General features: G+C 39.1%; 1 protein-coding gene and 1 long non-coding RNA gene across 4 annotated transcripts in view; one reads left to right on the plus strand and one right to left on the minus strand.

The window, feature by feature from the left end:
• LOC126095181 (vascular endothelial growth factor receptor 1) overlaps window positions 1-25,909 on the plus strand; it is a 549,049-nt gene that overhangs the window by 215,917 nt on the left and 307,223 nt on the right. The window contains exon 1 of one of the 2 annotated variants that reach the window (XM_049909914.1): window positions 18,374-18,486. The exons of the other annotated variant lie outside the window; for it this stretch is intronic. Coding sequence (XP_049765871.1) covers window positions 18,435-18,486 — 52 coding nt within the window. The 5' untranslated portion in view covers window positions 18,374-18,434. Of the gene's footprint in view, window positions 1-18,373; window positions 18,487-25,909 lie in introns of those variants that run through there. 2 annotated transcript variants of the gene reach the window in all.
• LOC126095182 (uncharacterized) lies at window positions 925-17,869 on the minus strand. 2 transcript variants are annotated; one of them, XR_007521920.1, is made up of 4 exons: window positions 16,660-17,119; window positions 13,701-13,828; window positions 11,523-11,786; window positions 925-1,482 (listed from the first exon to the last, which is right to left on the minus strand). It is a non-coding gene; the product is annotated as an uncharacterized LOC126095182 (long non-coding RNA). The 2 variants fall into 2 exon arrangements; XR_007521921.1 differs by lacking the exons at window positions 13,701-13,828; window positions 16,660-17,119 and adding an exon at window positions 17,774-17,869.

Consider the following 25,909-nt stretch of genomic DNA (forward strand, 5'->3'; position numbering starts at 1 on the left):
TAAAATAAAATATATCTCGTTTGTACTTTATGTGCTTGGCTTTTTGCATCTAGAAAAATATCACATGTAGAGAAGTCATGAAAGTTTGAAACATTCTTTGTTGTGCCCCAAGGTTGAGAAACATGGGTCTAGTGTTTATATTTGCATAATGGTAACACTGACCCCCCCCCCCCCCCCCACACACACACAAAACCTTCTGAGTGCAACATGTCAATCGCAAAGTTATTTTATTCATGTTACAGATGTACTGTCTTCGTCAGAAATATATGTTCCAGTGTTAATAATATTGAATTATTTATTAACTTAGTAATCCCATGGTGCACAGATTTCATCTTGTTGTAGAGACACACTATTTGGTCATCATAGCCAATTTCAGTTTTGTCTAATTGCGACAACTGCAGAAACACATGTTTCCATACCTTTCAAACGATTTCAGAGTATCATTCTGACTTCAGCAAGGATTTGTTTAGTCTGATCCTGGCACCATTTTGAAACATGTTTATTCTGTTCTCTTCCTAATAGTGATATTTTGCTGCCTATTGTTTATATCATTTCTTAGCTTTTCTGATCTCTTCAATTGGACAGCTCTTCTCTTGTCATGGAAACTTATTTGCCCAGTTTTCCATTGATATGGTTTTCTATCTCTTTCATTATTTTATCTGTACAACAAAATTCATTACCTATAGCCTAAGTTATCCAAGTTTGTTCACTGGCCAGTGGTACGGTTCAGCAATAATGATATTGAGTTTTTAATTTTTTGCATTATACATTTCTGTTCATTTGCAACGGAATCTGTAATTTCTAAATTTTTGTAATTTGGTTCAGTTCATTTGCCATGTGGCTTTGTTCCACTGCCACTGAGGTAACAACTTCAACAACAGATTTGAAATTGGATAACAAATTTGGAGTTTTAACTAGGAAGATTTTCACAGTTGTACTTTCATTCATAGTTTTAGGTTCAGGAGTTAATGTCTCATCAACTTCAGACCTAAGTTTAGTTTGACTTTGTAAATCAGCCTTAATTTTAGAAAAAATTTAAATTTAAAAACAGAAGTAACATTCCTTATCTGTATTAAACACTTTTCAAAATGAATGAATGGAGCTTTATATTAATTAACAATTGCATATAATATTGGCTCATCAAATTACAATAAACAGTCTTGTAGCTTTATACTCAACAGTGGAACATATGCTACATGTTCCATTGTGATAAAAAAAAATTCTTGTAATAATCACAACATATATAACTAATAAAATTCTGTGTGATGTTAGTTCTTCTATTTGCCAAATTTGCTAAACAGAAACTTCTATAGCTAGCGGAGCAGAATCTGCAACTCTGAGGTTCAAGAAAAAGAATTTTCTTCCTGTGTTTGGGTTTAATATTGCTCAGAGGTTGCAGTTAATTTGCTTTTAATTTCCATTTGAGTTAATTTGCTTTTAATTTCCATCTGGATTTTCCTCTTTTCTCTTCTTGTCCGTCATCTGAAGTTTTGTTCCATGCAACAAAAATTACAACCATATATTAGTGAATTGAAAAATAACTATCATACATATTGACAAGAGTGAGCATCTTGAGCTGAGTGTTGCTGATACATATGGGCTATGGGCCCAGGCAACTGTACATATATTTGTCTTGTGAATTCACTGTGTTTGATTGGAGTTTCATTTATGTGAACTGCAATGCTTCAGTTTTGACACATATGTTCTGGAACCATTGTATTTATTGATCTTTTGGGAAAACCTATGTTGTTGTTTTGAATGAAGTACTGCAAGTTTGAATTACAATCAGATTTACAAGAAGATTGATAAATTGAAGACCTACAGTACCAGAAATTTTGCAATGTTAATTTCCAACTGTGGAAATATCAGTTGCAAATTATTTTACAGCCTGAAAAAGTTCTTGATATTGTGGTGGGGAAACAGAAGTCAAATGGAGCTGGTGGAGAGCATGCCAGGGCATGCTGAAAAATAATGCCTCTGAATTTTTTATTTGAATACTCTATAGCTTTTTAAATAAAACAGACTTACTTGCCATTATACATCTTTATTCTTCATGTCTACATATTTGTTTCTCAACATAGTCACACACTGGTGACAAACACATTTCTCCCAATGAGATAACAATTGTTTGATACCATCATTGTAGTCAGGAGGAGGAGGATATTAGTGTTTAACGTCCCGTCGACAACGTGGTCATTAGAGACGGAGCGCAAGCTCGGGTGTGGGAAGGATGGGGAAGGAAATCGGCCATCCTGGCATTTGAACTGAAGCGATTTAGGGAAATCACGGAAAACCTAAATCAGGATGGCCGGAGACGGGATTGAACCGTCGTCCTCCCGAATGCGAGTCCAGTGTGCTAACCACTGCGCCACCTCGCTCGGTCATTGTAGTCACTCCAGTTACAAAAAGAGGAATAAAAGTCATTTTTGATGACAAGAGAATGAGAATGGATGTTCACAATTCAGGTCTAGTTGCAGCAGGAATTAAGATGGGCAGTCAGTGTTGTCAAACGTTGTTTAAATGTCGAATTGTACTACAGACAAATGCTGCTTCTTTGAATTCCACAGTGATCCGGCATGAGAGATGTGGACACATCCATTTCAAAAATCTGAAGAATATGACTGACATGTACTTAATTCCTGGTTTAAAAACAAAGAAAGATGAAGATCTGCATTTTGAATCATGTCAGTATGGCAAGATGAAAAGAAAACTGTATAATTCAAATTTGAAATCAAGATGAAAAGTCCCTGTTGAATTTATTCAAGTAGATTTTAGCAGACGGATAAGAAAACCATCTCATAGAGATGCATATTTGTACATGCGTTTAAAGGATGATTGCACTTTGTACAGATTCATATACTGTCTTAAAACCAAACATTATAATTTTCCTATATTGTTGAAATTTCAAACACCGATTGACAGACACACTGGAAACAAAATCAGAGTTATGGAGATTGACAATGGAACAAATTTGTAATCAAGCAATTTGAGAATTATTTCAAACAAAATTGGATAATACATGAGAAAACAAGTCTCTATACACCACAGCAGAATGGACCAATTGAGTTATAAAACAGTTTCATTGTTGACTGTGCACACACTTAGTTATTGAGTACAGACTTGTCGCATGAATTATGGCACAGGCAATAAATTGTGCTGCATATGTCTTAAATCAATGACCATGCAAAGCAAACAATAATGTTACACTGTATGAAAAATGGTTTAAAAAACTTCTATCCTTGATTTAAAAAATAAAAAAAACCGAGAAGCTTGGTTGGTTGGTTGGTTTTGGGGAAGGAGACCAGACAGCGAGGTCATCGGTCTCATCGGATTAGGGAAGGAAGGCGGCCGTGCCCTTTCAAAGGAACCATCCCGGCATTTGCCTGGAGCGATTTAGGGAAATCACGGAAAACCTAAATCAGGATGGCCGAACGCGGGATTGAACCGTCGTCCTGCCGAATGCGAGAAGCTTGGATCAGCAGCATATGTATATATGCCTGATCAGTTTAGATCCAAAGGGGAAAGTAAATTAAAGAAATTGATCATGGTTAACTATGATGGGTATAGTACCATTTACTGCGTCTACAATCCTGAGTAAAAAAAATTACAATCACCTGCAGTGTCTCCTTCAATGAAGAAGAAACTTATGGTTTAAACATGGCACAGAGATATGCTGAATTTTGCCTAAGAGACCACGCTGCAGAAGATGTTCAAGGGGAATCTGAAAGTGATGACACCAGTGAATAAGTCAAAGAAAATGAAAGAATGAATCTGAGAGATCAATCTAATCTGCGAGCAGCTGCTCTCTTTTGGTGCCAAGATGTAGCCTGTTTTTCTATTATCTTTAAACATCAAACTTTTGCAGAAGCAATGGCATCACAAGAGTCATCCAAGTGGAAGTGAGGAATGGAAAAGGAAATGGCATCTCTGAAGAAGAACAATATTTGGGATTTGATAACATTACCACACAATTGCAGGCAGTTGGATGTAAGGGTAGATCTACCATGTGAAGCAGAGTTCTGAGGGGAAAAGTGACCGACTTAAAGCTATGTTATGTGCAAAAGGCTGTTCACAATGAGAAGGCATCAGTTATGAAGAAGTCTTCTCTTCTGTTGTCTGATATGACTCAGAGTTTTATTAACTGCAGCAGCTCCACAAGATATGGGAATCAGGCAGTTTGATGTCAAGACTACATTCCCCAATGGGAATTTGAAAGAAAATGTATACATGGAGCAACTCACAGTGTCTGGCTTTGAACAACTGAATGCAGACAAATGAGTGTTCCATGTTTTAACAGATGACACTGACGTCTACCTGGCACTTTATGTGGATGATGACTTGCGCATCAGTAAGCTTCCAAAAATATTGGAAGAGATTTTGGCAACAATGGGAAATTACTACTGGCAATGGAAAATACTTCTCTGGACTGGAAATTGAACACAACCATTCTGCAAAAGAAATCTACATAGAGCAGCAAGGCTCAGCAGTCGAGCACACAGAAGTTCAACACAGATGTTTCAAAACAAAACTCCAGCCCTTTTTATGCTGAAACCATGATGCACAGTGGATAATCTCCTGAAAACCACCACAAGGTAAAGGAGATGGGCAGCAAGGTCTATCAACAGGCAGTCAGCAGCTTAATTTTTCCAGAAACTATATTTACTGTGACTATGATGATTAGGTTTCTACATTATCCAGGTCTTGATCATTGACATGCTGATAAAAGGATTATGAAGTATCTGTCAGGTATAAAGGACCTGGCCATAAGGTACAAAGCTGATTCTAATAGACTGATGTAGACCATGCTGATTTTGCTATTGACTGACACATGTCGATCTATAACAGGCTATGGGCTGTTGTTAGTAGCTGGGCCTGTTGCATGGTGCTCACATAGGAAGAAATGTGCAACTGTATCAACAACGGCGGCCTTATACTTAGGAGCATAAGATGCTGCTACTGAAGTTGTTCAGTTGTGTGGTTGTTTCAATGAACTTGGTTTTCAGTTCGAAAAACCAGCCCCGCTCTGTCCACAAATGTACCAAACACATAGACATTAAATACCATTATACTCTTGAACATTTTGAAAATAATGAGATTTAAGTTTGTTCTTATTTCTTTATTAAATCTTTAACTAGGGACAAATTCACATCATAATATAAAACAAGAGAAGAAATGTTGACAAGAGTGAGCGTGTTGTATTGCATGTTGTTGATGACCTTATTTTCAACATTTTTAATGTGTTCGCACCAGTATTTATGTTTGTTCTGTGCATGACCACGTTCTGTGACATTACAAAAATATATCTTTGGTTTTCTTATTGTGGTTATGGTGTCACTTTTTGATTTTAACAAAAAGTGCAATTTGTTATTTAACTTTGCTTTAATTCACTCTGCGATTTTCAGCACAACCTAATTACGAGACACCAATACATATATTTCAAATGACTGAAATTAATTTGCAATTAATTAACATTAATCTAGCAAATATTTGTAGGTCCTTTCACTCACTTCACCTCTTTATTATACTCCTCCTGTCTTTCCTTGTTTTGCATATTATTATAGGCAGTTCTTTTAATCCTGTTCCTTAAATTTTTTACATTCTTTGTCTTTTATTACATTGTAGCCTTTCTTTCTCAGCTCTGGGAAGAGGAATATTATAAATGAGGTATAGGAGTCTGGAAATAAAATTCTTAATATGGATTAATAATGTAAAGAAGACACTGAATAGATTTTTAATTATTACTATTATTATTAATCTTTTCTCACAGATATGCAACAGCTTTAGTTGTTTTAAAATTACTGATCTGATTCATAACATGCTGAAGATGGAAAATAAAGAGATATTACAATGGGTTCTAAAATCTCTTTTGCACTGAGTTTCCCTGTCATTTGAAAGTGAGATCTTAGCTATTTCTTTTCACCTAACATAGATTTTACCATCTTCATAGTGGAAGGTTAAATAAGATTTTTTATAATTGAATAGGCTTCACCAGACTGAGTTATCTGATTGCTGACTTGGAAAGATGCCTTGTTTACTTTTTAAGTCACTGTTTTTAAGGTTTGAACCATAACCATTTTTAATTTTAAAAATTTCTCATGCATTTGAATGAAGGATTCAACATTCGAAATTACAACATGTTTTAATTTGGACCATGAAGCTATTTAGCAAAACTTTTCTCCATATGACAACCTGAGGATTAAAATTATTGTTCAGGAATCCTAAAAATATATAACTTGCACCATATTTCCCATGCTTGTTAGCAACTACTCTGGTTTGATTTCTTGCAGAAGCACTAGTTGCCTTAATATCTTTTCAGGCAATGACTTTGGTATCAGTTTCATTACTACAGTAACTAACTGTGGAAAAACAGCTATATCTATATGCGCATCTGTACTCTGCAAACCACCATGAGGTGCATGGCAGAGGGTACAGAATAAGATTTAAATAATGACTTATGTTGATAATTGTTAACAGTAAAACACAAAACTCACACAATTATTAGTACAAAATCATTAATACAAACAAGCATTCCCTTTTATATAAAGTTTTCTGACGATAGATAACAAAGTGATATCGACCACTGTGGATAAGTGTGCACTGTGAGACAGGAGAAATTTGCATTTTGAGTGGACTGCTAGAATCGCACCTTGTGCAGTCATTTCCTCACTGCTGAGTTTGCTGTTTGGTCTCTACTAAGTACAAATGTACTCACTGTCTGTTCGTAGTTTTAAGCAGAAGAGAGGGATAGCTGTTACTCTATATTTTTAATTTTGCAGAAGCATAAATTTTTATTGTTCTTCAAAGTTATTTTCTTGGACGTAATGAAGAAAGGCAAATAAATTTCATGAAACCCTTCAGTGATCTCCAAGCAACCCCAGGTTTCTGTGGAATACAGTTTAAGAAATGCTGGTCTGAAGCATGATCCTTTGCCTAATATTTCTTCTCATAAAACTGGAGACGTCATAAGAGGTTAAAAAATCCACTTTGAAGTTTAAAACTCAATCAAGCCCAGCAGGCCAAACTGTTTATAAGTATCCATGTGTAGCGTCGATAGTTCGTATCGACCACAAAACTTAATATCTGTGAACTCTAAGTGCTCTGTCGAGCCTCCATCTTAACTTTACTTTAGTCAGTTCTTTGTTATACTTCATTCTGTATGGATGCAGTGTCAAGTGTAAATATATATGAGCTACGACATATATAGGAATTAAGTTTTCTATATCCTGATTACCGATCCCGTTGGGTTGTGATGTCATCTGACTGTGTTCTAAGATTATGGCATGTCATTGAGCGTCCCTACCTCACACATACTCTAAGAGTACAGATTGGCACCAGCATCTGTTATGGTGCCTGTAGTGAGGAATAGTTGGCACTGTTTGCTTTATGTAGTACTAAGCTCCATAACTTGTCTAATTTTAGTCACTCTTCTCATTTATTAAAGTTGTTTTTATGGTTTGGAATTTCTATGACCTCTCTGCATATTCTAGCATAGTAATCACTGGTTCTTGATAAAACTATAATATTGGATCAATGAATCCAGCGATTCATTGCTCTCAGTACATGATTTTCTGGTAATAGTGTAGGAACCATGTCCATAAATCTGAATAAATTCTTAAGCAATGAGTGGCTTGGGTAATGGTAGTTTACATTTAAATTAGCTAGAATGCAAAATTCTTATTCATATCTATGCTGGAATGGGTACAATTCTAAATAATAGGGAACATGAATAAGGTATGATGGTAATGACAAGTATTTTGTAACAAAAATGGTTAGGCCTAAAAGCAGTCTAAGAGAAAATAAACAGTTCTCTAAACACTACATCAAAATATTCATTATCTCAGCAACAAGTGCATATTATTACAGCTCACACAAGCTGAGGAGAATGCACATGTTGTCATTCTCACAGGACATGTTCAGTCTCAAACCTTAAAAAAATGTTAAAATAAACAGTTATGCTCTGGCAATAATTTCAACCAAACAGAACAGGGAAGTTGGAAAACTACATTGTAATTTTGAAGACAATCTTCAGTTCACAAAACTCAATTTCATCACAGAACTTAGTGTTGAAATTACACCTAAAATATCAACAATAAAGCTGGTTGCAAATAAAGTGCTCCTGATTGTTGTGGCATTGATAGGTCACATCGACCACATAAAGCATGGTCTTTGAACTCTAACTGCTCTGACAAGCTGCCATGTTAATGTTCTAGTCAGCCTTTGTACCTTGTAAAGTGTACACGTGAATCTTTCTTTGTGCTGAAATACATGTATGTATAAACATTTATGGGAACAGTTGAACCTATGCTAGAGGCCTTCAGGGCTCTAAAGACAGTGTTGGCTCACGCCGTCATACTCACTCATCCTGATCCGTCTGCAAAGTTGTTCATCACTACGGATGCCAGTGAAATCGCGGTCGGGGCAGTATTACAGCAACACAAAGGGACACGGTTTCACCCCTTCATATAGAACTTCTGGCGGTCTATGAAGCCGTCAAACACTTTCACCCTGACATCGAGGGCCATTCTCTCTTCATCCTTACTGACCACAAACCACTGGCGGATGCCTTCTGCAACCTTCCCAAGAACCCACCCCCTCGGCGTTTCTGCCACTTTGACCTGGTCTCTCAATTTACTACGGATGTACGCTACATCAAAGCCACGGAAAACATCCCCGCTGATTTCTTTTCGTGGATCAATACTGTCTCATGCATCATCGATTTATCCGACCTCGCCGCTCTTCAGGCCTCTGACGAGGAATCTCAAGCTCTCCTCATGGATCCCCAGACATTGCTTGTGTTTACCAAAGCCAAGTTCCCCAGCATTTCGGACGAAGTGTAGTGCGACTCTCCTACTGGCACTCTGTGGCTGTTGCTCCCTCCCATGTTGGGCCGACAAGTCTTTGACGCCTTGCATAACCTTGCCCACCCTGGTATTCCTGACCCCCCCTCCCCCCTTTGGCAAGTCTGACATTCGGCAAGGATGTTTTCGTCATGTACCTATCAACCTTATTGGGCCTCTGCCACCATCAGAGGGCCACAGATATATTCTCTCCACAATCAACTGCATGTCTCATTGGGTGGAAGCTGTTCCTTTACCCAAACTCACAGCAGAAACCATGGCCAAGGGATTCATCTCATTGTGGATCGCTAGGTTTGGTTGCCCATCCACCATCACCACTGACCAGGGTCAACAGTTCGAGTCTGCACTTTTCACGATTCTATGGAAGCTATGCGGTATTAAAAAAATTCATACAACAGCCTACCACCCACAAAGCAACGGTTTAGTGGAACGATGGCATCACACCCTTAAAACAGCACTCAGGGCTGGCACTTCTTTGGGTGTTACTCGGTCTCTGTTCGACCTATAAACCTGACTTACAGGGAACCATCTCTGAATTCGTTTTCAGCGAGAACCCGGTTCTACCTGGGGAACTTATCCTGCCATAAGCACCTGAGGATTTCCCCACTTCCCCAGACTTTATTAGTAGAATGCGCACCCACTTTAGACACACATGGCTATACTCGCCTGTCAGTCATACCCTGCCAGACACTTACATGCCAATCGCACTCAACACGTGCTTCCACATTATGCTCAGGGATGATTCAGAACCCCTGCAGCCCTCATATCTCGGCCCCTTTTAAGTACTCCGGAGGGGCGAGACAACGTTCAACATTATGGTTAAAGATAGCCCGCAGACCATTTCGCTACACAGGCTCAAGCCTGCTTTCATGGACTCCGACACCCCTCTGCCATCCCAGTTGGACCATCCAGACGAATTTTCCATTGCTGAGCCCGATAATGTGTTAGCTCATCCCATGGTAGGGACTTCTCCTTCTGATGATTTGTCACCACAGTTTGCGGGTTTCTCAAGCATGTCGTCATCAACTCCATGTGCAGGTTTTGATCATGTTTCATCTTCTGGAGAGATGTGCTCCCTGACTTTCAACTTGCGCTGCAATATACCATCTAACCACGATGACGATGTGTTGCTTTCGATGACCCTGTGCTTGTGCTCTTTACAGATACTGTAGACTTGACACTCAATGAGGAACTAGATGTCAAGATAGTGCATGGCCTGTCCCTCCCCCGAGAGTGCAATCCATCAGGAGTTTGTGTGTTCATCTCCTCGGATGGCTCAATCTGCATTAGGGGCAGGCATGCACACATGCCTCACCCCTCCCCACACCTCTATTCCCAGGCTGGCCAACGCGTCATCCGTCCCCGCTGGCTGTCTGTTTACAATGTGGGCCTGCAGCCCGCCACCACGCCTTCGCACGCCGCCCTCACTGAGATGGAGCTTCCAGTCGTGTGCCTGCCACCTTGTCGCCCTACTCACTCCAACGCCAACACCCACATGACCTCCCCTCAGGCCTCACAGGCCGTACTCCGTACTGCAGGGGGGTGGGGGCTGTGTGGCATTGATAGGTCACATTGACCACGTAAAGCATGGTCTTTGAACTCTAACTGCTCTGACAAGCTGCCATGTTAATATTCCAGTCAGCCTTTGTACCTTGTACAGTGGTACACATCTATCTTTCTTTGTGCTGAAATATATGTATGTATAAGCATTTATGTGGACAGTTTGTTGTGTATACAGTTATCTGTATTCCTGTTTCCCATACTGTAATAGGTCTGCACAGATCACCTAGCAGTACAGTTAATGGTATTGTAATGGTACAGACTAGTACGCTATTCGATCCTTATATTTAATATAAATCCTGATATATAGTTCACAGGAACTTTTTGAGGTTCATAGTTTTGATGTTTTACCAGTTTGCAATTGTAATATTCTAAATATATACCATCAGATATTAAAATTATTATTCTTTGTATAAAAAATTGATTTTGGAAAGTTCTAGAAAGCACTGTAACAACTTTACATTAACTTTAAGATATTTACACAGTTTTATGAAACATTTGACTGAATTAATCTGTGAAACTTACGTAAAAGATTCACTGTGTAATTAAAATGTGAATTCACCTTTTTCTGTAGTAATTGTTTATGAAATGTATTTCTCTAACTTTTTACCAAAAAGTGTATTGGTAACAGAATTCTGCATCTGTAAGAATAGTAACCCCACTTTACAGTAACAATTCCTGTATTCAAACTGTCAAAAATTCATAATTGTTAATTGTGATTCTAATTATGCACTCATCTACCAGTACTATGTAATATGGTGATTGTTGTCTCTTACTTATATAACATCCGTAAATACAGCTACAGAGTTGTGGTGCTCAGTTAAAATGTCATAAAATTATGTATTAACAATGTATGCCGGGTGTCAGCCCCTCCTACACTTCAAATCTAAAATTACTATGGGCCTATGCAGTAATCAGGGTGGTAGGCAGCTAAAACCTTGGAATTGGGGCTGTACTTATTTTGCACCCCAAGTGACTTTAGCAAATGCTGCACTTAGATCCCAAACGGCTTTATTGCTCATGGACAGTTGGAAAAAATGCATTCTGGAGATGGACGAGCAAGAGTTTGGTATGCTAGTGGATTTGGAGCATTGAGGAACTTACATGTCTGATGCACCATGAGGCACTTCCACTGGATGGTAAGTGGCAGTTCCCCAGCCTCAGCAAGAGACTGGGCATGGGGCTGGTCCAATAAGCACCTATCATCAGCCTAATCCCCTCATGTTGGATCGCATCAATGATCTTCAGATAACATGGATTCACTGATCCATACTCCATAATCTAGCTGTGATTACATGAAAACCAGTGGATCTGTGGATAAGGCACTTTACGATGTCCAGTGTCTTCTGGATCCTGGTTTTCAGGTCCCTGAAGTGTGGTAACCATAACAGTTTGGAGAGAATAATGAGTCTTTAAAATGTAGAATGGCATCTCTCGTATAAAAGACATGTAAATTAAAAGCATGACAAGAATGATTAAAATAAACACACACACATGTTTATCTCAAAAGATACAAACATTGTTCACTATACATGCTGAATGAAAGTTCTGCAAAGCAGTGTTCAAATTCAAGTCCATAATTAACAGAATACGGGTCCCACTAATGAGCGCCTAGAACCGCTCAGCCACCCCGGCCGGCAGCAGTAGGTCAAGCATCTCTGTATCTTCATGGCTGCCAGATGAGGATACAATATTTCTCCTCTTTTTAAGCAGTACTTAGGGACAGAAATGCCATGGACGGCACTTTTCCCTGTGCCAAATAAGTGCTGGAGATGCTGATAATCCAGCCAATGGCTCTGCCATCAAGAGATACAGGGATGGTGACAAATACCTTGTTTAAGAACAGCAAGATTTTCTGGGCAGTCAGCCCTGTGGCCCAGCTCCACGAGTTCAGCAGGCACATTGAGAGATATAGGTCATAGTGCAGTCTGGGATGTGGCTCAGTCTCCGCAGGCTTGCCTCCTGTGGCTTGTTATGAAACTGGACTAGTATGAAGGTGGAGATTGTGCCACTGTATAAATCGAAGCAAGGGCGATTTTTTGTCTCGGGCATGTGTGAGATAATCGGATATGGCACTGTTAGAGGGTGTGGTGGTTACCTGTTGTCACAGCCACAAATGGTTACATTGGTAAACAAACTTTTTCTGGCCTCATCACTTTAAATAATTGGCACCCCTATAGCCTATAACCCTGCCTGGGGTCCACCCCAAGGTACAACCAAACGGGTGAACCCAAATGTGGAAGACTAAGTACCTGACCTCATATTAAAAGTGTGTGCTCCCCATATAGTAAAGCCATTATCAACCATCTACAACCAATCATTAAAAACTGGCATTTTTCCAGAAGCTCTCAAAATAGCTAAAGTCTCACCATTACTAAAGAAAGGTTCCCCTGATTTAGTATCCAATTATAGACCATTATCCATATTAAGCATATTTTCAAAAAATCCTGGAAAAACTTTTTTATGACAGGCTTATAAATTTCATAAAAAACCACGCACCAATCAGCATTCAACAACATGGTTTTAGTAAATCTTTATCCACCCAGACAGCAATTTTTGCACTGTTGGAGCACATACTGAAATCAATTGACCAACATAATATAGCTGCAGATATCTTCTTAGATCTCTCTAAAGCCTTTGACGTACTAGATCATAAAATACTGCTTGCTAAATTGGAAAGAAGAGGAATAAGAGGTGTGGCTCACAACTGGCTATGCTCTTACCTACAAAACCGCAGACAGAAGGTATCACTTCAATACGATATTAATGTACAGAATAAAATAAATAACACAGTTTTCCTCTCGGACGAAAGAACAATAAGATATGGTGTTCCCCGAGGTTCTGTTCTAGGGCCATTACTTTTCCTCATTTACATAGATGATCTTGTTGAACGTATGAGCCCACAAAAAACTATCCTGTTTGCTGATGATACAAGCATAGTGTTGACTGGATCTAGCCCTGAATCCCTTCAAACAATATCAGATAACTCTATGAAAAAACTTTCTGTGGTTTAACAAAAATTGCCTAATTGTTAATAGTGGGAAAACTGTATGTATCAACTTCCATCTAATTCCCACATCCAGTCAAAAAACTATCCAAGTAAAGTTAAATAATGATAAAATTGAAAATGTAAATGCAACAAAATTTTTGGGTCTATGGGTCCAACAAAATTTAAAATGGGACACACATATAAACAACTTATCAAAGAAACTCTCATCATTGTGCTATGGACTACAAATACTAAAATCTACTACAAGTAAATCCACACTAATGCAAGCATACCATGCGCAGTTCCACTCGTTGCTCCGTTATGGAATCATCTTTTGGGGAAATTCAACTCACACCACAAATATATTTAAACTACAAAAAAGAGCACTCAGGATAATCTGTGGCCTCAAAAAGCTGGAATCCTGTAAATGTCAATTTATAAAACTTAATGTTCTAAGCATCCCATCTCTATTCATTCAAGAAACAATCCTATTCACCAGGGAATACCTCTCAAGAACAGGCAAATTAATCCAAAACAATGATATACACGCTCATTATACCAGAGGGCAATCTAATATCCATTAAACTTTTTCAAGGACATCATCGTACCAAAAATATATAACTCGTCTGGGTGTCGTATTACACAATAAAATTCCAGAACAAATAAAAACTGCTCCAGATCCAATATTTAAAAATAAACTAAAGGAATTTCTGACAAAGCACTGTTTCTATTCAGTACAAGAATTCCTGGAAATGAAAAATTATAAAGTTCCTTTGTAAAATACTGTGATTAGAGTAAAACATTCTGTAGGCAAAATAATAACCTAATTTCTACTATACACAACTATGTTTCAGTTTCACTTCCCAAAACTTTTCAACTCGCTTTTTGAATGTACAAGTACACATTCTATTGGTATTAAAACTTAATTGTCTGTGAAATCTCAATGTAAATTTCATGTTTAATGTAGTTTTTAAATGACATTGTCCTTCTGTTGTGTTTCCAGTTGACATTTTCACTATTCTGTAATCTCAGTGATTATTCGCGTAAATTTAAAGTAGCACTACATTGCCTACATGTTACATGTTTCTTAGTTCCCCATGTAAATTGTTTGTATTCTCTGTACGTGAAGTTACTATATTCATCAATGAACAATTTTGTGTACATTTTTTAAAATGATATTTGTTAAGAAAAATGACTTGTCCTATATCATGTGTACTTTGTACAATATGTGATCCACAGGATAAATAAATAAATACAAATACAAATACTGCATAGTAATACAGCATTGACTGTGGTCTGTGGCCACTCTGGATTGCAGATTCAGCACCTGTGTAGCAGTTCTACTAATGAGCCATACCACTTCTGAGTTTAATGCTGGGTCGGAAGGAACAGTGGTTAAGTGGTATGGACAACATCCAAGGCTGATTTTTTAAACTCAGATGCCACAAACTGAAGTCCATTGCCTGAAACAATTGTGTGGTTTGATCCCTCTATCGTAAATGTGTTTTTGAAGGCCCAAGTCATTGCAAGGGTAGTTGTTGAGGACATCTTGGCTACAAAAGGAGAAGTTGGAGAGAGCATCCACCACCAACAGCCACAATGCACCTTCGGAGGTTCTGGCCTAATCAACGTTCACCCTCTCCCAAGGGTGCTCAGGTTCTGGTCATGGGGAAAATGCTGTGAAATAGCTGCCTGATTCTGGACACAAGCATGACAAGAGCAGACCATTATTTCAATTTTTGTATTTACATCTGTCCATTATTTATGAACGGCTCTGGTAATTTTTTTCTTATGTATGTGAATAGTGGGCAAGAAGATTGTATTTTAAACTACTAGATCATGCTCTTCAGGCATAATGCAAAATACCCACAGCTAATATCACTCAAGTGCTTCAGTAGTCTAAAGTAAACAATAACAACAAATGTTAGCAAGTGATGGCTTTAAATGAGAAACACATTATTATCTTTTCCTGACAACTCTCAATTATATCTGGCAAAATTTTCTAATGTATCAACATACTGATTTTTTAAAAATCGAATGAGGGATATTAGTACTGACAATTTATCAGAGGTAAAATATAGATATACCCAACATTTTGGATTAACAATACATCAAAAATTATTGTTACTTGAACAAAGCTGTTCATTTTGAAAACTGAATCAGTTATTATTTCAGTTTGTTGTATGAGAGGCCTGTCATTTTTTATTCAGAAATGTAATACAATAGCTCAGTGAAAAGCTTGTCAACATGTTGACCATTTATAGGATTGTCTTCTGCATTACTCTTGCATTTGCTTATATTCATTTTTACAAAAGGTGATTTGAAGTCAACTCTGTGTGCAATATCTCCACCCCCAAAAACACATTTTAAAAATAGATGTATGTAACTTCTTCTATGGAGTACAAGAAGTTATTAACCAGATGTGATTTGAGTTTGCATTTGAAATTAACTTTGTCATCCATTACACTCTTCACATGACTGGCTGCAAGAGACACTCACTAAACTTTTTGTAGATCTTTCCTATGGATTATGCGAAACAGTAATGCTGAAAATATAATAATTTGTAGTGTCAAGTGTTCCATATTCCTTGGAAGGGCAGACAGTAATGACATCCACAATTTAGTAAACCTGCATGCACAAGTGTAATATATAGCAAACAGAAACATGGTTGTGTCTGTGCACCACTTGAAGTACTGGTATCATACACATCAGTTTACCAGTTAGTTAGTTACATGTTCCATGGATCATTTTGCACAACACATCATCATGATGTGGATCGATCATTTTACATTCACATTGCAAATTAACTTGCACAAATGATTACAATTTGAACAGTTCTAAGATGTTGTTGTTTTTACTTTTATTTATTTATTTTACAGAAAGAAAAAGTTATACAGGTGTAAGTTAGAAATTACTATGCACCACCTTTTACACTTTAAACTAATGGAAATTCTTCTACTGAATAGGAGGAGTTGTCAAGGAGAAACTATTTCAGTGTGTTCTCAAGTTTTACTTTGCTGCCTATCAGACATTTTATGTCACTGGATAAGTGATCAAAAATTTTTGTTGCTGCATTGTGCATCCTTTTTGTGCTAAAGACAACCTTTATGTAGAGTAATGAGTCATGTTTCTTTCTGGTATTGTAATTATGTATAGCATTATTCCTTTTGAATCATAGAGGATTATTTACAACAAAGTTCGTGAGGGAATAAATATACTATGAAGCAGTAATCAGAATGACCAACTCCTTACCCAGAGTCTACACTATGATTACTCCTGCAACATCTTCTTGCACAATGAAAACTTTCTTTCTTGCCACAGAACATTATTCCATATGACATTATTGATTGAAACTGTGCAAAATATCTCAACTCATTTCTCTCTTTCCAAAATTTGCAATGATTCTAAGTACAAATACAGTTGAACTAAGTTGTTTTAGGACTTGTAAAATTAACTTTTTCCAGTTTAAATTCTCATAAGTGTGGATACATACGAATTTTGAAGTTTTCACCCTATTTATTATTTCCGCATCATGAGTTACACTTGCCACTGGTCTAGTACCCCTGGAGTGCTGAACTTAATGTCATTTTAAAATTGAGGGTGAGACCACTGGTAGAAAACCAGTCAATGACGCTTTTAAGAACTTTGTTTACCATTCCTTCTGTTTCTGTTTACACGCTTGGATTGATTAAAATACCAGTGTAAAAAAAAAAAAAAAACAAAAAAAAAAAAAAAAAAAAAACAACGAATTCTGCTTCTTATATGTCAGACGGAAGATCGTTTACATATATGAGGAACAATAGTGGACCTAAGATCGAATCTTAAGACACCCCGTACGTGTTTCTCCCAGTGAGAATTATGTAGAAATAATTCAAAAGCCAAGATCGCTTAAACACTGTTTACTGGATAACCGATTTCGACACACTAAAGGTGCCATCATCCGATCTGAATGTAGATTTACATTTACAAACCGTTTGGATAATGTTAATCTACATTCAGATCCGATGATGGCACATTTAGTGTGTTGAAACCGGTTATCCAGTAAACAGTGTTTAAGCGATCTTGGCTTTTGAATTATTTCTACAACAGAGTGATTGCCCCACTACATACTATGTGTTCACTGCAAAAAGAGAATTACGTCACTGGGCTATATTGGTTGAACTACTAAGTACAGTTCTCTGCATTCTTTTCGTTAGGTACGACATTATCCATTGGTTGGCTATACAATCAATCCCATAAAACTTCAATTTATCAGCGAAACCAGACAGTTAAGGGGCTTACATAGTTCGCAAAAAATACCAACCGGCGCCATTTCATTGTGTAATTCTCGTAAAATCTGACGTGTTATGTCCAAAGATAATTGTACCTATTTTTTACTAAACATCAGCATCAATGGTTCGCCTGTCTGTTTGCTTTTAGAACAGCAAAAATATCATCACAACCGTGGAGGTATATACTAATATCTCTACGATCAAAATATACGTAAGTTCAAATCCTCCGCTTTATTCTTTGGGCCTGCAGTGTTCGATGTTATTCTCGATCGATGTCTGACGATGGTAGTTTCTACAAACATGCAGTTGAATAACTACTAAAAGAAATTACATTTTATTCATTGTTAAGCGATGAACATCCCCATAACATTTCCAATATACGTCAATTTTTGGACGTTTAGGGAAGTGAAAGAAAAGTATTACTCAAATCTGAAGACGAATACATAGCGTGTTACTATACTTAAGACAGCGAGAAAGCTCCTTGTTACGTCATATCTACAAATTGTCCAACTGTTCTGAGATTATTTAAATACACTACTTCCACAGTCTAACATAACAGACTGTGTTTCTTCTTAATTATTCAGAAACGTATAATCGCATTGGCTGTTGAAGTCGTACGAACTCAGTAACACGGGTGGTATCGCTTTCCGTTTGAACTCTTTGGCACAAAGTGGTGGGGACATACGAAAGTCCGAAAGCGACGTACACTGCGCGGAGAAAATTTGACACGAGTGGACGCGGTGATATGTGCGTGCAATGGCACTGTCAAAGTGTTTGTTTACATTGGTGCTGCTAGCTACAGTCACAGGTACTGTCAATGTTGTTGTGAGTAATAAACATTTTTGCGAACGCAGAGTAAGACAAATGTGCTGCAAAGTGGATTAACAAACTAGTTTATTCTGAAAGGCGTAGTTTCAATCGCCGTAGTGCAGTTTTATTTTATATGTGTGTTTTACAGCATTTCATTCTCTTGGTTTTTAAAGCATCGGCACACCTTTCCACCAGGATTTTCGTTAATGTCAATGGTTCCCAACAGAGGTGTTCTTTTTATAGTAGAGGGAATTTTTTTCTGTCAAACTATTTTAGCTACTTTAAGAAGAACGAAATCATTTACCAGATTTCGAAGTATCTCTTCTGCAATACGTACATTCCCTGCTTTCCTCCTTTGGCTCCTACATTGATTTTCCTTAAACTACTTGTCTCCGTTATGATCGTTTATGCTTCATTTTATAAGGGTTTGAGTTAAACGTATACATCATTCTTTTGCTTGACTATTTGTATCTCCTGTCATGAAGACTTGCCTGTTGTGAGGGATCAAACTACTCATTTGTCAGCGGACTAAGACGGCAGATTTAATGTAACACAACTTGTGTGTGTGTGTTCAGAAATAGCGCCTGTGTAGACTGTAGGGTGTGAAACCACATGCTGTTGATGTCTTCATGAAGTGAATACTTAGAAGTAGTAAATAATAGGCGTGTGAAGACTTATTAGGGACCAGACAAGATAGTATGTACTCCCATGTTTTCTCCAGTGATTCAGTCCTGGAGGTAAGATTAGATGGGCAACATATACGATTGCTATTTTTCCTCATCGTAAAAACAAGAGACCATGAGAAACAGCATTCGCTTCCGTAACGTTTATGAAAAGCGGCACAGAGTCTGGCGCGAAAAATCCATCATGGCTAATTTGCTACGGTTTTTCATTTGATTTTATAAGTGCGTACTTATTCCTTCATGTTCTGTTGCTGCGTTTCATAGTGTGCTTGTCTTCGGCGTCAAGTGATACCGCTTCCTGCGCCTTATCTAGGCTCGGTTCTAACTGCCGGGAACAGCTGTGCCAAGAGCTTCGCTTCTCATCTAGCTCCTTGTAGAGCTCTGATATTTTTTTGACGAGCATATTTATTTCAGCGCCGGTGTTTTCTTGTTGCTCAACCACCATTCCCGAACAGTGTGATTGTCACCTATTTCGCTAGTATGCCGTTATTGTTGGAGATACGAGAGCTCCGTGGAATGGGCTTTTGTCTAGGTAGTTCCGAAATTTGAAAATAGTGGCATTGCAGATGAAATACAGCCTGAAAGCAAATTTAATTTTGGATGTAATCTCTTAAACGAGATCGCGTAGCCCCTACCTAGAGAAATCCTTCACACAGTAGATTTTCTCGTCCAGAGTAGTTATCACGTTTTATGAATGTATTATACTGACGAATCTACAAACTTGCCGTTGTAGGAAATAAGATTTTTTACTTTGTAGTGGGTTCTCCGAAGACGAAAGCTGAGCAGATATGGATCGGATTGTGCCGCTTTTCTTAAACGGAGCGCTTGCTTGTGATAATCAAAACCTAACATTCCTAACAACTTTAAACATGTATCAGCTAAGAATAACGCTAACTTATCTTCTAAACGTATTTCGTAACTGTTCGCCTTTTGCAGAAAAAAGGGGTGTGCTGTTTGTAGCACCGTAGTTATGCATCAGAAATTTTGCTTATAAACTGGTAATAGAGAGGTGAAAAATTAGCATTATTTGCTGTTGCAGTCGCTATATTACACTATAACTGAATGAGCAAGAAGCGTTTCGGCAATAGGGTACATTGTTGTACCAATTGTTTATAGTAGTAAGCCACTTCCGAGCAACATCAACTGTGCGGGAAATAATATTTGTTGCACGAACGTTGTCTAAGTTATAAATATGCCACAAACTATTCAGTTTTAACGTAGATGACATGTGCTAACTCGTTATGCCCAAGTATGTAAAATTAACAGCAAAAAAGAAAAAAATGAGGGAGCGACGTAGGTAGCTTTCGATGACACACACCACTAGCCTCGCTTTCCTTCCGCGTATGAACCAAGTAACCCGGCGTGGTGGATATGGGTTCCGTGGGATACTACACAAAGTGTGGCGATAGTAGCTGGAGCGGAAATATAAGGATGATAAGATTGTCTTCGACACAGAGGAAGTCCAAATATAACAACATAGACTGTGTACAATCATCAGCGACTTTTATTGACTCGGGGGTTAATATTTAGAGGAAACAAAAACCTGATAAAATTCAGTGCGCCACTGCGTTTTGTTCAGAACAGACCAGGTAGATTACCCCTCTACTATATTGGTATTTGGCCAGCGCCGAAAGTAATCAAATCTTCGGTATCTCTTCCGTTAATCGAAGCTAGGGTTCCAGAAGTACGAACGATATTAATCAGTTGAGCGCGAGATCTTTGAGCGGCCTTTTTCGTGGCCGAATTTTACTCCCTACAGATCACCCATTGAGCTTAAGTGGCATGTTTTCTTCCTCCTCCCTCCCCACACAATTCTTGACGTGGTTACTCATGGTATAGACACGAAGTGCTTTGTTGAAGTATGTATCACTCTGGTCCTCGTCTCTAACGGGAACATACTTTTTGTGGCATCCACCTAAACGAACCATATGCTAACTGGAAACAGTGACATACCAGTAATACTTTCGGAATTATGCTCATCTGCAGGCGGTCCTTCTGTAAGTCTGCGCTATCACATTGGCTTTCAACTTACCTTTACATCGTACTGAGAAATGAACGCACAAACGTATCAACAAAATTTCGAAAACATACTTCTGATCCTTGTCTTCAGGAGAGTAATTTTAATATTTATTTATTTACTTACTTTGTGATAAGGAGATGTGTATTCAGAAAGCATGGTGCCAGAGACTGCATCTGTATTAAACTTGATGTTGCTGTAGCAAGAATGTCATTTTGAACCATGTTACATACAAACAACAGTTCCTAGTAGAGCGCAGCAACGTACTAGAAAATCATTTCTTATACAACAGTATTCGAGCATTATCGTTGAATATAAGGCGTTAGCACGGAGCTATGCCTATATTATGAACCACGTTAATGTGTAGGTAAGAGAGACAGCGACTGTTGTGTGCGGGATGTTCCAGCACAAGCGCGTCATTCCATTCGGCAAGAGTTCTCCGGTAAATCCCCAGTGCGCAGCTATGAAGCTGGCGAAGCACCGCACATTGCGTGACAGTGTTCACGTTACTTTTCCTTTACGTTCACTGGTATACAAGTAAACGTACGCTGACCCAGCTAGTACGGCGCAGTCCTGTCTAAGGTGGGATGCCCTTGGCATCATACCTTTGAACTGACTTACCTAGACAGTTGCAAGAGGACCTACAGTGTAAACTGACATTTTTCACATTAAAAGTCACTGCCAAAGTTAAAAGAAACGCCGTGACAAAAAAGTCGTACCAATCGATGATTGAACGATAGAGCTTTGGATCCCTAGTTTGACGCACACATAGCCACCGAGGCATGCTGATGCACATAGGACGCTTGTTCAGTGAGACAAGACAGTCAATGGCTCCTTTATGGACAACTTTTAGCAGTTGCCTACGGAACAAAGTTTGTTCCCAGGCGTACACGCCTTCGTTCCATGCCAATGGACGGCCAAGAATGTAGTTCTTCAGAGCTCCAAAATTACGGAAATCGCATGGGAGAGAGATCGGGACACTGTGGAGGACGTGTAAGGGCTTCCCAGCGAAACTTCTGCAGCTTACGCGAAACAACCTAGGCAACATGTTAGCGTGCCCACATCTTCCATACATTCCCGATCTCTCCTCATGCAATTCAGATATTTTTGGAGCCCTGAAGAAAGCCTTTCGTGGCCGCCGGTTTGCTTCGGACGAAGAATCGCACGCCTGGGTACAATCCTTGTTTCACAGGCTACCACAAACATTCGTCCCTGAAGGCATTGACCGCCTTGTCTCACAGGGGGATAACAGTAATGGCGATTGCTTTTGAAACAAAAGTTTACCCACTTTTTTCCATCCGTCTCGTTCTTTCGACTGTCCCTTATAAATTCATATTTATTTTCAATCAAACTGATTTTAGACTCTTGAAATGAAATCGGCCCCTGCTTTTTAACTGACTGAGGTGGTATGAAAAAAGTGATGGATCCAAGCTGTTTGTGGCGCCTTAAAGCCCGTTTAATGACGAGTGATAAGAACGCCGTGCCAGGCGGCCAATATCGTGACGTCAGCTATGATTGAGTCCGCAGTGATGCCATCGCTGTAACTAGTCACATCGCGAAGATAGTGGCTTTCCTCTTCCGTTTCAGAGTTATTGCTTGTTCATTGACATACACCATTAAAATTGCTACACCAAGAAGAAATGCAGATGATAAACGGGTATTCATGGGACAAATATATTATACTAGAACTGACATGTGATTACATTTTTACGCAATTTGGGTGCATAGATCCTGAGAAATCAGTACCCAGAACAACCACCTCTGGCCGTAAATACGGCCTTGATACGCCTGGACATTGAGTCAGAGCTTGGATGGCCTGTACAGGTACAGCTGCCCATGCAGCTTCTACACGATACCATAGGTCATCAAGAGTAGTGACTGGCGTATGGTGACGAGCCAGTTGCTCGGCCACCATTGACCAGACGTTTTCAATTGTTGAGAATCTGGAGAATGTGCTGGCCAGGGCAGCAGTCGAACATTTTCTGTATCCAGAAAGGCCCGTACAGGACCTGCAATATGCAGTCGTGCATTATCCTGCTGAAATGTAGGGTTTCGCAGGGATAGAAACACATCTGAAATGTAACGTCCACTGTTCACAGTGCCGTCAGTGCGAACAAGAGGTGAGAGAGACGTGTAACCAATGGCACCCAATAGCATCACGCTGGGTGATAACACCAGTATGGCGATGATGAATACACGCTTCCAATGTGCGTTCACCGCGATGTCGCCAAACACGGATGCGACCATCATGATGCTGTAAACAAAACCTGGATTCATCCGAAAAAATGAAGTTCTGCCATTCGTGCAACCAGGTTCGTCGTTGAGTACACCATTGCAGGCGCTCCTGCCTGTGATGCAGCGTCAAGGGTAACCGCAGCCATGGTCTCCGAGCTGATAGCCCATGCTGCTGCTAACGTCGTCGAACTGTTCGAGCAGATGGTTGTTGTCTTGCAAATGTCCCCATCTACTGACTCAGGGATCGAGACGTGGCTGCACGATCCGTTACAGCCATGCGGATAAGATGCCTGTCATCTCGACTGCTAGTGATACGAAGCCGTTGGGATCCAGCACGGCGTTCCGTATCACCCTACTGAAACCACTGATTCCATATTCTGCTAACAGTCATTGGATCTCGACCAATGCGAGCAGCAGTGTCGCGATACGACAAACCGCAATCGCGATAGGCTACAATCCGACCTTTATCAAAGTCGGAAACGTGATGGTACGCATTTCTCCCCCTTACACGAGGCATCACAACAAAGTTTCACCAAGCATCGCCGGTCAACTGGTGTTTGTGTATGAGAAATCGGTTGGAAACTTTCCTCATGTCAGCATGTTGTAGGTGTCGCCACCGGCGCCAACCTTGTGTGAATGCTCTGAAAAGCTAATCATTTGCATATCACAGCATCTTCTTCCTGTTCGTTAAATTTCGCGTCTGTCGGACGTCATCTTCGTGGTGTAGCAATTTTAATGCCCAGTAGTTTAGTTCCTGCGGTGAGTCGGCCAAATATTGCCAAGGCGTGTATAATTCTACAGAAAGAAGGAGTTTTCTTTACCTCGGCACACTGGCTATTCGAGACAGAGACAAGCTGTCTGATGGTAATATCAGAGGCATTAAGGAACTCCGGCCCCAAAACAAGGAATCAGCGACTAGCGCGCAGTGGTTTGTCCATTGAGCTGTGCGTGCAGACTCGCGACAGTCATTGGCAACATGCCAGGATTTTCCGAGTGGGTGCGTCGATTTTCTTCGACGATGTCAACTTTTTGCGATTTCTGAGGCAGGGAGACAAAAAATTTTCCCTTAAAAGCGGGAAAAAGTGTTCGAAATTTTTCTTTTTCACCGCCATCATAGTGTGCACATGTACAATAAGTTGATTCATGTACACTGTACACTAGCAAAATTTAAAGCATATCACCTCACATTTCATATGTTTGTGCTAATAATAAATATGTAAAACAGTCGTGTTCGTCATTTTTGAGTACGCTAATCTCAAACTTACGTACGAATTTGCAGGTAACTAGAATTTTGCTAGGGGTACTGCGAACGAAAAGAAATTAACGGAAGAAATGTTACAATACGCTCTGGAAAAAGGTCTCAGTGATAGCTACGGATTACGTTGGAGCTACACGGGAAAAGCTGGTGGTGCTGGTGTAAGGAAGTCGCAGTTCCAAGAAAAATGCCGCCAGACATGCAAAATATCAGTGCTTGGTGCAAGGATTCGCAGTAAATGCTCAACATAATGTTACGCTTTTATTGGAAATGAACGGAAGAATGCATAATTGCCATGTTATATGATTGAGAATCGATCATTGGAACTAGTAAAGCCCGTAAAATATATAGAAGAATCTGTATGCAACAATCTAAAGCAGAACGACATAAAAATTACAAGAAACACATGACAAATAAGGTACACTGGAAGACTCACAAGGAAATGTCTGCGAAGATTATAGCTTACGCGCCACTCGTACGACCATTTTTTTTTTTTCAATATTTCTCTCCCTTCAAGAACCTCACTGAGTAGGAAGAAAAGGTTGAGAAGATTCAAAGCAGAGCTGAATATTTTGTCCCGGGTCGTTTAGTCAGCGTTAGAGGTTCGCAGAAATAGTCATCGAACTCCAGTGACGATACGAGAGGCTATTCCTTGCGGAGAGATTTATTGTTAAAATTCTGAGAATCCTGTTTCAAGGGAAGTGAAGAATCGATCTTCCTCCCGCCTGTGCAAGATGATCCCTTAATGATACAAACTTTCAGGGGTGATGAAGAAAGGTAAATGTATAAATGTAAGGTAAGGAACACTGGTCCGGAAAGTCCAGGTTGTTAAAGTTACAAGCTAAAATCGTTCTGATACCTCTGATCGTAGAATACGTGTACCGGTAGTGTTTTTGCTAAGATTGTAGAGAATTCAATTTCATAGGTGGTAGTACGGACCAAATCGAGGAAAAAAATCTAGTAAACATTCGCTCTAAAATGCACACCTTACGAGCTGTGAGCACTACCTCATTCTAGATAGTAAAGTACATCTCTTCTACTGCAAGCTCTTTGCAATTGGGAACAACCTACAGTATAGGATGCCGTAAACAACTGAGTTGTTCGTGGATACACCGTACACTAAACAAATGTGTTACAGAATCGTATTCACAATTCTGGTAAGTGCATGCATAGGTCTACATTAGTAATAGTGGAACGAGTTTGTGTTTTGGTAAGTTTGTGAGATGCTTTT

This window comes from Schistocerca cancellata, chromosome 8 (genome assembly GCF_023864275.1).
Source record: "Schistocerca cancellata isolate TAMUIC-IGC-003103 chromosome 8, iqSchCanc2.1, whole genome shotgun sequence".
In the NCBI taxonomy this organism is placed as follows: Eukaryota; Metazoa; Arthropoda; class Insecta; order Orthoptera; family Acrididae; genus Schistocerca; species Schistocerca cancellata.